Source organism: Phocoena sinus, chromosome 10 (assembly GCF_008692025.1).
Source record: "Phocoena sinus isolate mPhoSin1 chromosome 10, mPhoSin1.pri, whole genome shotgun sequence".
Classification (NCBI taxonomy): Eukaryota; Metazoa; Chordata; class Mammalia; order Artiodactyla; family Phocoenidae; genus Phocoena; species Phocoena sinus.
In genome coordinates this window covers 86,035,722-86,048,928 of record NC_045772.1, presented here as the reverse complement: position 1 = coordinate 86,048,928, position 13,207 = coordinate 86,035,722, and the positions used below count along the sequence as shown (strand labels likewise).

General features: G+C 41.1%; 1 protein-coding gene across 1 annotated transcript; it reads left to right on the top strand.

Annotated features, from left to right (window-relative positions):
* Positions 1 to 2,688: 2,688 nt before the first annotated feature.
* Positions 2,689 to 11,715, top strand: SPX (spexin hormone). The gene is made up of 6 exons (XM_032646970.1): positions 2,689 to 2,694; positions 3,109 to 3,189; positions 3,418 to 3,475; positions 3,954 to 4,016; positions 5,296 to 5,379; positions 10,416 to 11,715. The coding sequence occupies exons 1-6, from the start codon at positions 2,689 to 2,691 to the stop codon at positions 10,472 to 10,474; spliced, it is 351 nt and encodes a 116-aa protein (XP_032502861.1). The 3' UTR covers positions 10,475 to 11,715.
* Positions 11,716 to 13,207: the final 1,492 nt, after the last annotated feature.

Here is a 13,207-nt window from a genome sequence, read left to right as displayed (position 1 = left end):
CCAGCCTTGTAGACTCTAAGCATTAGTTGTTTTTTTTTTTATCACTTTTTATATCCTATAAGCTTTCGTACTCAAAATGTCCAAGGATTAGTAGACTAGCATTCATTAGCATCACTTGAGAGTTTAGTACAAATGCAGACTCTCAGGTCCCACCCCAGCTATAATGAATCAGAATGTGCATTTTAACAAGATTCCCAGGTGATTCAAAAGCGCATTAATACCTGCGGAGCACTGCTCTAACATTCCGAAGAAAGTGACCATCTCTCTCATCCATGGTACTTTAGCATATGGTGGCCACTCTGGTCCTTGTTCACTGTCTGCCTGTGTATAGAACTGTTTCAACTGGATATTGACAAATTTGGGTCCTATTTTTCTTGCCTTCCACAAACTCCCTTTTTTGCAGTTCTCTTTCCACATCATCAATTTCTCCTTCTCTGCTGATCATCCCCATCAGCACACATGTTCTGCAAATGGACATCAAAAGAAACCAACAGACCTGGTCGATTTAAGCAAAAGAGGACTTTATTAAAAGGACAGTGCAGTTAGTATCACTATTCCTCTAGCGCTGGATGCTGGTGTCTATCACTAGCATTGTAGCCAGGATTGCCCCCACAAACTCAAGCATCCTACAACCAGTGCTGCACTAGAAAGTATTTCTCCTACTCCCCACTTTCTTCCCTCCCCAGCTCCAGATGAGTGGGTACGTCTGATTGGTGAAGCCTGCCTCATGCCCACACTCTACCCGATAGGGAGGCTGGTAAAGACTGTCTAGCATTTTCAGCTTCTACAATACAAGGAAGATGCTGCCTCCCACCAAGAATCATAATTTATAGTTTAGGGAATTTCCAAAGTTCCCTAAAATTGAAAGGATTCAGATTTGCTGCAAAGCTAAAAAAATAGCCCGCTTCCACCACACTCACATTTTTTTAAAAGTTCATTTTCCTTTCCCCCTTTTGGTGAAATTTCTCAAAAAGGTTGTCCACGCTTATTTCCTCATATCCTATTCAACCCATCCCAGTCTAGCTTCTGTCCTCAAAAGCCATCATATTCTCAAATCCAGCAGACACTTCTTAGCTCACATCAGTTTAACCTTTCAGTGTTATTGGATAGTCTCCCTGCTCCCATGGCCTCATGATCCTGGAATTTCTTTCTTTCCGACTGCTTCAGTTCAGCTTCCTTTGCTGACTTTCCCTCTGCTCAATCTCTGTAGGTTTGTTCTCAGAACTCTATCTCTTCCTCTCTTTAACTCCATTCACTCCCTAAGTATTTTTTCAATCCCAATTTTTTCCTGTCTTAAAATTCTCAAGATTCTTAAATCTGATAATTCCTGCCTTTAGAAAAAAAAATCTATAGGCTGGTGACCTGTTTGCTGAGCTCTAGAGTTTACATCTGCAACTGCCTACTTCACATTTCTCCTTGGATGTCTAATATACATTTTAATTTTAATATGTCCAAAGGCAACTCTTTATTTCCCTCTCTTAACTGCTTCTTTATGAAGTCTCTCCAATTTCAATAAAGAGTTTCATCATTCACCCATTGATTAAACCAAAAATCTAAGAGTCATCCTTGATTTATTTTTCTTAAACTCTCATATACGGTTTATCCACAAGTCCATGTTTTCTGCCTCCCAAATTCATTACAGCTCTCCATTCCTTGCAAGGACTCCCCTAGTCTAAGCCATCATCATCTTTTGCTTACAACCAAGTTGCCATTTCTTACTCTCCAACCTCAATTTACAGTGTCCTTCCCTGACACCCACACAGCTTTGGCTCCATTGGTCTCCTCCCTGTTCTTCAGACGAGCCAAGCTCCTTGCCATCCCAAGGTTTTGTATTTTTCTTCTGCCTGAGAATGTCAGCAATACTGATTCCCACCCCAGTTTATCCCATGTCTGACTCCACCTTATCTTTCCAGACCCCCTTTTATTCTTACCTTCCCTAAAGTAGCCCACCACTTACCTTATCACATCATTTTGCTTGCTTTTCCTTTATAAAGCATTTTAAAGTTCTGTAATTACCTTATTTACCGGTTTGGAGTGTTTCCCCCCTGACTAGAAGATAAGCATGATCAAAGCAGAGACTTGTCTTTTTAATACATGGCTGTGCCCCTTGAACTGAAAGGAAGGATGTCTGTTACATAGTAGGCATTCCATAAATATTTGTTAAATAATTGAATGGATAATTAAGTGAATGACTGATGTCAAAATCCATTGAGATTCCCTAACCTTTTCATTTCTACCCAAATGATTCATCTTTACTCACCGGTGTTAGCTTGATAGCTAGTTAGTTACCCAAGACAAGCTTTCTTACTTTGTTCATTTACTTTTGATTCTGCCTGGGGTTATTAATCATTTTCAATAATAATAATAATAATAATACTGCCTTGGGAAGCTAATAGGAAAATCAAAGGTCATGATGCTGATATTTTCAGAATATCTCCTGGCTGATGTGGACAGTAAATGATATTTACCCATCAATCATTCCCCTGCTTCCTGCAACTGAATCTCCCTGGAGGAGTCATCAGATCCTCTCAATCTTGAAGACTGACAGGAAGTCCCTGTGGACACTAGCTCTATGCAAAATCAGGAGGGATCCTTGACCCTAAGATTTAAAAGCCCCACCTTCAGAACAAAATTAGAAAACTCAGAGGTTAAGTTATAGTTATTGCAGCTTCTGGAAAGGTGTAGAACATGAAGGTAAGTAAAGGTTTTATACACTTGAGTTTTTTTAGCTATTTTATTAAAAAGCTGTATAGCTTTTTACCTCTTTTATGTTTAATAAGTGTTTCAGAGGCTAAAGGATAGTTAAACGTTATGCCTTTAAAATATCAGAATCATTTGATTTTACAAAGAAAAAGTTTCACTAGTTCACCCAAATCCTCATTTGGGTTAAATAATAAAAATAATATATTTCTAATTAATTGTTTTTTAAAAAGAACTCTTTGTGGATAAACGAGACGATAAACTGGGGAACCCCCTTCTGCCCCACCCTCTGAGCGCTAAAACAGAACATAGCAAAAAGTAAGGGATTTGTAATTGTCCAGGCGCCAGGGAAGGAAGCAGAAGATCTTATAGAGGCACAGAAACGACTTCTTTGATCTTTTCATACAGGGATTCAGAAGTCTGGTGGTAACAACCTTGACTCTTTTCCTGGTGTTTTCTTTCATGGGAAATTCGAACAGTGCTCCGCAGGTAATCAAACGCAAAAATTGGGACTCCACGCGCTGTGTGCCTGCCTGCCTTCCTTCCTTCCTTCCTCCCTCTCTCTTTCTCTCAATTTCTTCCCTTCTTTTCCTAATATCTTCTCTCCTTCCTTCCCTTCCCTTTCTTTCTTTCCCTCCCCTCCCTTCTTTTTTTTCCTAATAGTGGGCTGGGCAGCAACGCCTTACTAACTGCTTTCCTCTTCTCCCCGGGTTATAGAGACTCTTTGAGAGAAGGAATTGGACTCCACAAGCTATGCTCTACCTGAAGGGTGCACGTACGTTCCACATACTTTGCTCTTCCGACAGCAATAGAGGGACATCCGTAGGGGTGCATGAATCGGTGGGATAGATGTAGAGCTGTGGGGAGAGAATCCTATCGAGTTTGTTCCCATAAATAATCGAGGTCATCCTGGTCTCAGTTAATCAAGGAGAAAGGTTGGGGGGCGGGGGTAGATTATCTGAAATCCTCCACCCTAAACCGGAGGGTTGCTGGCTCTTGCCCAAAGGGAGACTGGGGTTTCCAGGGACACACCGCCCTACCCTGGCTGGTGAGCGAGATCGCCGCCCCCTTCGAAGCTCACTCGGGGGACCGGGGGCGGGGGGCGTGCGGACTTTACCCGTGGTCTCCTCCCTCATCCGCGCCGGCGCCCCAACCCGGGCAGTTCCGCGCGCACCGGGCCCCGCCCGCTCCCGGCCCCGGAACCCCGATCGATCGGGCCGGGTGGGCGCTGAGCCCGTGTCTCGCCTTGGCAGAGGGGCGCCGCTTCATCTCCGACCAGAGCCGGAGGAAGGACCTCGCCGATCGGCCGCCGCCCGGTGAGTGCGCGGGGGTGAGGGAGCCGCGGGCTACAGAGGACCGCGCAGGACCGGAGGGGCGCGCTCGGCCTCCAAGACTGGCCCGTGGGCCTTCCCGGGGGAGAGCCGGCCCCGCCCGGCGCCGGGAGCTGGGGGATCGCAAGGCCCCGCCAGTATGGAGGTGGGCGGCGGGGGCCGGGGTTCCGCTGCCGGGCGTCAGGATGGATATGAGAGCTGTGCGCCTGCCCCGTCCGAGAAATGGGCCTCCCGTTTAGGGCATGATCTTTACAAGATTTCTCTTAAACGCTGTTGTTGTTGCCAATGTTGGTATCATCATCATCATCATTATTAAAATAGTGATTTGCCTAAAAACTTCAAACAGCTCTATTATATTACTAAAAAGAACTATCAAAAGGTTCAAAACCAGAAATAGTGAAGAAGTGGGAGCCTTTAAGGATGGAGCCAGAGACTGTTTCATGATAAACCTTTCGATGCCATTGGATTTAAAAATAACAATACCATTCATTTTGATAAACGTTCAAGATTGTTAAAAATACCAAGTAGACTCATTTTGAAACATACCAAACACTGTGTCGAGCACATCAAATGTTTGTTTACCTGCTTCAAGCCTGCAGTGTGATTAACCTTTTTTTTTTTGTTTACCTGCTTCAAGCCTGCAGTGTAATTAACCTTTTTTTTTTTTTTTTTTTTTTTTACCGTAGGAGGGTAAGTTTTGTTTTCCCACTTCAGCGGCTCCCAAATTAAAAATCATGGTTTGTGTTGAATCAGGACCGTTTGTCTTCTGTCAGCTTAGATTTGAAATCGTTTTGAATATTTTGTAGTTTCTCCTTCAGTCAAATAATTGACTTACATGTGGCCAAGAAGGTAGATTATTTTCTCAAACTGCTTTGGAAGGAACAAGAGAGAAGATAGTCCAGGCTCCAGGCAGGGTCCCATCTAAACCTTTCAGCCCAGACATCCCATTTTAAGCTCTGAGGGGGAAATTTCTCATGGGTTCTTTATCTTAATCCTCCTTGCTTTCATGAAATTCTCTGTAGTATATAGTTTAAATTTTCTTCCATTCCCTGTAATACACAACATAACCAGTTGTAAGCAATGCCTAAGGGAAGTGTGAAATGTTTCAACTTGTAAAAATCGTTCTGTGTAAGGGGCTCTTTGCTGAGGGATCACAGAGGTATTTCACAGAGATTTTCCAGTATTATAGCATACTGGAATAGGATTTATCTATATGAATATTTAAATGCTAATAGAATCTGTATTTATTTTTTCGTTTCTCCAGAAAGACGAAGCCCAAATCCCCAACTACTAACTCTTCCAGAGGCAGCAGCTGTGCTATTGGCTTCCTTGCAGAAACTGCAAGAAGGTATAATTATAGTGACCTCTTTTAACTGCAGGACAGGGAAGCTTTGAGTGCTTTGGGCATTCTGTGTTGAGGACAATGAAGTTGCTTTTATTTATTCAGATTTTTTAAAATAATTAACGGTTGCCCACACCACCAGAAATTCACAGAGATGTTTATTATTTTAATACTAGCATGCTGCTCATTAAAGTGTTTCCCAAGAATGTAAAAACATTTCCTTGATGAGACTGGGGGATTTCATGTTAATTCCATAATCCATAGCCTATTGGAGCTTTTATTTCTGTTAGAACTCCAGAAAGTCCGACTTCATTATTTTATATTTGAAAAAACTGAGGCCAAAAGAGGTTTAAATAATCGCAAATCCGGTTACTCGCTATTAAGGTTTGAACCAAATGAAATAGCTGAAAATCACTGATTTTTTACTCACAAACACAGCAGTTTCTTATGGTTCACCCTAAGAGATTGGGCTAGTTCTGATTCTAAGCCTGTGTGATTTGCATTATACTATATAGCTTCTTCCATACCAGGATTAGGTGTGTTCTTCAAATAGAGGCTCTCTGTCCATGTAGCATTAACACCACTAATTGCATTAAGGCATCTTGTTGCACATTAGCCAGGGCTGTGGAGTATAACAGGACTGGGTTCAAATCTTGGCCTTGTTGCTTTACTAGCTGGGTGACCCTGAGCCTTAGTGTCATTACGGGTAAAATGAAATAATGACATCCATGGGCAGGTTGCTCTAAGAGCCAAATGAAACAAAGTACGTACTTTCTATTAGCATTAACAATAGAGGTCATCAAAGCATATTCAACAGATCTAGATTTTTCCCTCTCAAAAATTGTAATGATGCCATATTTATGACATAATTTAAATGTTAAAATGTATTTAACAAAATACAGTGAGTAGTCTAGTGGTCAAAGCATAGGCTGCTGGCCTTGGGCTCTGACACTTGTGCTGGCAGAGAAAGCCTGTGTGCTCCCTGCCTGTTATCGGACGGGCCCCATCAGGGAGGGGAAGAGAGCAGGGGGCTCTTTCTGGCTTCTAGTTTATGGCTTTGTTGTGAAAAAACAAAAACAAACAAAAGAAACCTACGAGAAGCAAATGGAAGAGAGTGGGATAAAGAGGTCCTTTTTTTTTTTTTTTTTTTTTTTGCGGTACGCGGGCCTCTCACTGTTGTGGCCTCTCCCGTTGTGGAGCACAGGCTCCAGGAGCGTAGGCTCAGCGGCCATGGCTCACGGGCCCAGCCCCTCTGCGGTATGTGGGATTTTCCCGGACCGGGGCACGAACCCGTGTCCCCTGCATCGGCAGGCAGACTCTCAATCACTGCACCACCAGGGAAGCCCTAGAGAGGTCTTCTGAAATCAGAGAAGGTCCGCGGCTGACTTGATTGGGTGGAGGGGATTATAATACTGAATTCAGCAAATCTGCATTTATGCCTGCTAGGTGCCAGGCACTGTGACAGGTAAAGAAGAAAATGGATTAAACAAAAGCAAGAATGAGAATGGCCTTTGCAGTGAAAAGGCAGGGTGAACAGTCAGTAGGACAGTAGACTGTGAGAGTCATGGCCATAGTATAGCTATGACTACAACTACTGTTACTACTCCCTCTAGCTAATAATTATTGAGGGTTTTACTATAATGCAGTGGGTCAGGCACTGTTCCAAGCACTTGATATGGATTAATACATTTATTAATAATTCATTAATCCATAACAAATGAATTACCTCCTAGGATTACCCACTGTCATTATCTACACTTTACAGACGAGGAAATAGAAGCACAGAAAGATTGAGTAGCTTGCCCACTATCACATTGCAGGTACCTACTAGTACTGGGATAAAAGAACAGGGGGTAACTTATTCTTTATCTGAGAATCAATCAGATGGTCCATGGATTTTTACCAGAAAGAGGACATGATGAAGGAAGATGAAACTGGTTATTGCTTATAGGGTAACCATAAGAGCAGTTACAATAGCTACAATATGGGAACATCTACTGTGTGTCAGATATTAATGCTAATCTTTATAGCCCAGAAAACTGACCCTTCCTGAGCTGTATATACTTTCCTAAGGTCCACATAGAGTGGAAGTGATATGGGGAGTTTACACAGCAGGAAGTGATATGGGGAGTTTAACTCAGGGCTGTGGGATGCTGTAGCTCTTTCAGCTATGCCCTGCCGCCTCTCAGATGGATGGTGTTGAAGAGGAAAGGCCAGAGTGATGATGTCAGTGAGAAACTAAGGCAGTCATTCAGGAGTGGGGTAATGAGGTCAGTGGGAATGGAGGCTCAGCCCTGAGGCATACCGGAAGGAAGAGCAGATAAAAATCAAGGTCCTCGTGTAGAGCACAGGGAACTATATTTAATACCGTGTAATAAATCATAATGGAAAAGGATATGAAAAAAATATATGTATAACTGAGTCACTTTGCTGTACAGAAGAAATTAACACAACATTGTAAATCAACTATACTTCAATAAAATTTTAAAACGAAAGAGAGGATCCAGAGTCAAGCACATTTTTAAAGTGTTTTTGTGAGTTTAAAATGGTGATACTGACAAATGAAAATGCCTGTGGATATAATTGAGGTTCAGTTTGAGGTGATGGAGCCTTTCCAGTGGATAAAGGTGTATAGGTCACTGGTTCTCTGCTCTCCATATGTGGACTGGTTCCATCAGAGTTCTCTGTAGAACTTGCTGAAAATACAGATTTCTTGGCCTTAGGTCCAGAGAGTCTGATTCCATACTACTTGAGTGAGGCCCCAGAATCTGTATCCTTAAGAAGTTCACTCACATTATTCTGATGATGTCAGGTTTGGGAACAACTGGAAATTCAGAGCCAGTTAATAAAGGTTGGAAACATGAAAATGGAGCTCTCTCCTAGGCCTCAGATGTAGTGGGAAAAGGGCAGATAATAAAGGATTTGCCCTGGAGAATACCCAGAGATCAAGGGAAAGGGGGAAAATCATATCAGTGAAGGGACTTCAAAAGGAGCAGGCAGAAAGGTAGGAGGAGAGCCAGAATAACAGAGAATCTAAGAAGTCGAGGATGGAAAGTTTCAAGAAAGGAGTGATGAGAAGCATCAAATATAGCAGGATGCTTAGTAAGAGTACAGAAATCAAAGGAGAAGGAAGATTGTGTTGGGTAGGAAGGGTCATTAAATCACGGTTCACAAGTCTTCTCCTCAGCCCCTGCCCAGTGGTATGATTTGCTGCTGCCTTGCCCGTCTGAAACCTTGTTTCGAGGGAATTTAGGAAAAGAAGGTAAACTGCAGAGATTAAGTGGTTGCTTACTGGCGTGGCTTTCAGAATTCTTGTGATGAAAAGGTGAGAAAGAGTTGAATCATGGGTAGAAGATGCTGCATCCAAGGTGGTCTTTTCTAAATTCAGCATTTGGCACTCTGATTTTTTTTTTTTCCAGCTGCGCAGCGAGGCATGCGGGATCTTAGCTCCCTGACTAGGGATGGAACCCATGCCCCCTGCAGTGGAAGGGTAGAGTCTTAACCACTGGAATGCCAGGGAAGTCCCTCTTACTGATTTTTGAAGTCAGTAGGAGGACAGTGAGGTTGGAGATGGATTGTTAGTGAAGTCTGAGATTTAATTGCTGGGAGGATGTGCAGAGCCAGAAAGGAAAGTGAGCTGGAATGGAGAAGGTAGAGCTAATTTTAAAGAGGAGGAGAGGGATCTTCATTAGAAACTTTACAGAAGAATGTGACTGTAGGTCTCCATTTCAAGTCTTTGTTGGAGAATAAATTCAAGTTTTTAATTATTGAAGTTTCCGAAGTGGCTTGTCTCTGATGATGAAATGGGGAAACAAAATTTTATTAGTCTAAATGGATGGGAAAGTTTTGGATTCCCATATGATAGATTAATCACTAGTCACCTTTAATATTTTTATTCTGAAGTCCCTAGGTATTATTTGGACTTATTTTATGTAGTGGATTATTATTTTAAGTAGTGGATTGTTACCTTAATGGAGGATATACAGGGATGATTCCTTTCTTTTTTATTTTTTTCCTTTCCTTTAAATACATACTAGTATATTTAAAATAGATAACTAATAAGGAGCTACTGTATAGCACAGGGAACTCTACTCAATACTCTGAAATGACCTATATGTGAAAAGAATCTAAAAAGAATGGATATTTGTATATGTATAACTGATTCACTTTGCTGTACAGTAGAAACTAACACAACATTGTAAATCAACTATACTCCAATAAAAATTTTTAAAAATAGAAAAATAAAATTTTTTTAAAAAATAGAGTAGCTGATAATCAGCAGTATTTTGAAGTTTGCTACCAGTTCAGGTTAAACTATAACTCAGATATTCCAACCATATTGTAACTAGGGGAAAGTGGTTTTCTCTAGAGATGACCTTACATAAAATGAGGAACAGAAGTTTGCCTCTGGCAGCTTCCTCTCCCTTCCCCATCCTCAGTTTCAGCCCTTCAACCCATTTTTAGTCCCAGGAATCTGCTGTCATCTCAGTCCACTGTCTCCACCCCAGAGGTGATTCTTCCTGCTCTGAAGTTGTGCAGTCCTGCCCAGCTAACAAGTGTCCCTTCTTTTTGTCTTACTTCCACCCCAGACATCTAGTTCAACTTGTAAGAGAATATGTGCGAATGTGTTGTTCCTCTGTCATCTTTCCCAGCTAAAATGCATTTTAACAGGAAATACAGAAACCGTACCTTGATGCAAGTAAATGGTTCTGCTGGGGGGTATTTTAGACATGAGGCATATTTAGAGCAAGGCATGTGGCCTTTTCAGATTTCTACCAAACACACCATGTAATAGTTAAATTCACTGTAGAGATTCACATGTCAGATGTGAATTCCTCAATGCATACCAAGCTGAGGGGGAAATTTTTGAAACAAAATCAATCAAAATCCAATTTGGGGGTAGTTTCCATAGCAGAGTGCCTGAGTTGACATAATGTAGGGGGGCAAATGTTTATCTCCTGAGGTTCTCTTCATCTTATATTTTCTTCTTACAAAACACAGGGTACATGTTTATGTTATGTATTTTTTTTTTGTCCTTACAGCTGGAGAAGAAAACTTTGATCAAACCAGATTCCTAGAAGATAGTCTGCTAAACTGGTGAAAATATACCAGATTCCATTCAATTATAGTTCTGTTCTTGCTGAAAACATGAACCATGTGAATAAAGCCTGTGGACCCTTTTTATCTTCATTTGTAATCTTAGGAACATGTGCAGCCAGTTTTATTCTTTCAGAAGCTAAAGTGATGTTGAGTTCTTAGTGAGAACATCGTTGCTTTCTTCCATTGCTTCAGGTCCTGTTTAGATCGCCTCGTGTCTTACTCTTGAATTTTTTAGCCCATTTATAATTATTAGGTTGAAGACTCTTTAGAGTGTTCTTTCGTTTTGTGACAACAAATACCCATCTTGATCTAATCATTCTTAGTTGCTTTTTTTCATTCTGTTAGAATCTCCTCTCCTTTTCCCCCTTTTCTCACCTCCAAGGAGGGTGAGGCGGGGAAGCATGGCAAGATGGGAAAGAGTAGAGTGTGATTCTTTTAGTATCCAGGAGAGGTAAGTTGTCAGGAAGGGAAGAGGGAAGGGATGACTGGGAAGAAGCCCTGTGATCAGACACTGCAGTGTGGTTGCTGAGAGAGGGGACCCTTGGTGAGACTGGAGCCAGTGGAAGGTTCTACAGCTGGAAGCTCCCCCTTGTGCTCTCTGGGGATCTCCCCGAATTCAGTTTAGAAACAAGGATCTAAAAGTTACTGGGAAATAAGCAGATGGAAACACACGCTGCTCTTGTACAAAAGAAACAAAGCAGTTTTTTAGAGGTAACCCATTTTCCATGGCTAAACAGACTCAAGCACTACTTACTCTAATTGACTAGAACTCTAGGCTTTATTTGACATAAAAACATAACATAAAGGCACCCTGATACAAAATGCATGGTAATATGCCTAATTTATTCATTTTTTTAACTCAACTAGGGTTCAGTACTATCTGAAAAATAAAATACACACATACCTACAGCAAGCATATAGTATATTTATTTGGAATTACAATACGACCATCATGTTCATTATTTTTGACTTAATTACTTGAGAGTTGTTATTGATAAATGTCACAAGTAGAAAGTATTGTCCATTCTTATTGTCATCAGTATATAGCTATTAGTCAGTAGCTAAAGAATATCATTATGTGAATGTCTCTGTAACTTGGAATTACAATTTTACTGTGTTAAGTAATCAAAACCCTGCTTATAAGATTTGTCTGTATCTCATTTCATAATTGAATAATGAAACTGTATTCAAGTTAATGTAACATTGATGTCTGCCAAAAAAATAATATGCTAGCAATAAAAAAAAATCTATGTGGCATTATAATAGGTGCCTGTCATTAATTATTGTTTGATTTTAAAGTGGATTTTCTAGACAGTGTATATGTCCAGTTTATTGAGAATTATGTAACTCACCTGACATAGACTTGTACATATGGACTACTTAAATACTATGTCTAGTCCCAGAATACATTTAAAGTCTATCTTACAAAGTAATTCTTCTACAACTAGAACAATCTCAAGTATTTCCCACTGAAACAGAGTTTGTAAAAGCTGTCTAAATGACCAACGGCTGTTATAATATCAGCTACAATATTACAAGTACTTGAATTTCCTGAACATTGTTCTGCTGTACAGATATGCACATTAACCCAGTATTTGCATGTGCCCGGTTTGCTGTAACTTTCTATCTCTCCGGGGGTGTCTTTGCAATTCTCTTTGTTTCTATCTTGTTCAAAACTGAAATGAATAAGTGATCAGTGCTCAAAACTTTTCTCGTTGTATGGCTTGTCTTTTAAAATTGGAAAATATATGCCTCCTGTGCAGGTCCATGTACTAGAATACCCCACCTCCAGATAGGACTTGCAGCCCCTTTCACCCCGTTCCAGTTGCTCTTCCCCTCTTTGCCTCTATAGCCTTCTTCCCCTGTGGCTACGTGGCCTCCAGGGTGGACTCTCAATTACTCTCTGTTCCCCTGGTTTTCCCCAGTGGATGACTCCTCTCCCCCACCATAGTGATCCTAAGCAAGGAGAGAAGGTGAGAGGTTAAAATCAGCCTCCAACTAGCATTCCTTCTTTACCTGCTGATGAGAAATAAAAGTCTATATCCTACCAACCCTGAGTTACATTATTTTACCTTGGCCTCAGGAGAAAGAGGAGTTGGGAATGTAACCTGTTGGTCTCCTCCTACTGGACTATAAATCCCTTAAGGAAATGTTCACGTCTAACTTGATTTTATCCTTACAACCACAATGTGAAGTGGGCAGTTGTATCTCCCACATTACTTCACAGAAATTTAGGATCATCCTAGGAAGTCGCTTTCAATCTCCTCAAGTACACTTAACCAATCCCTCTTCTGAGACCTCCTTGTGTCCAGGAAAGCTACTAGTATAGCACTTGTAATATTTTATATTCCCATCTGTATATGTAAAGCCAGCTCTGTTCACTCTAGCCCTTACCATGGAAGGAAGGGTGGTACAATGCATAAAAAAAGTCTTGCTGTCAGCTGGCCAGGCACACACAATTTTCCATATTTCCTGTCCTCCAATTTATGGATACATACATTATTTATTATTTTTTCTTTTTTTATACATACTTTAAGAGCATCAATTTTTTGTATCTATGTTTCTCCCGGTAAGACCATTCATTTATGCAACTACTGTGTATAAGGTGCTGTGCTAGACACACAGTCACCTAATAATCCTATTGGTTGTTCCTCACCGAGCTTTGTCAATATTGGGGAAAGAGCAACTAGACACCAGGCTTTGTCAGTCTTGGGGAAAGGATAACTAAGTGACT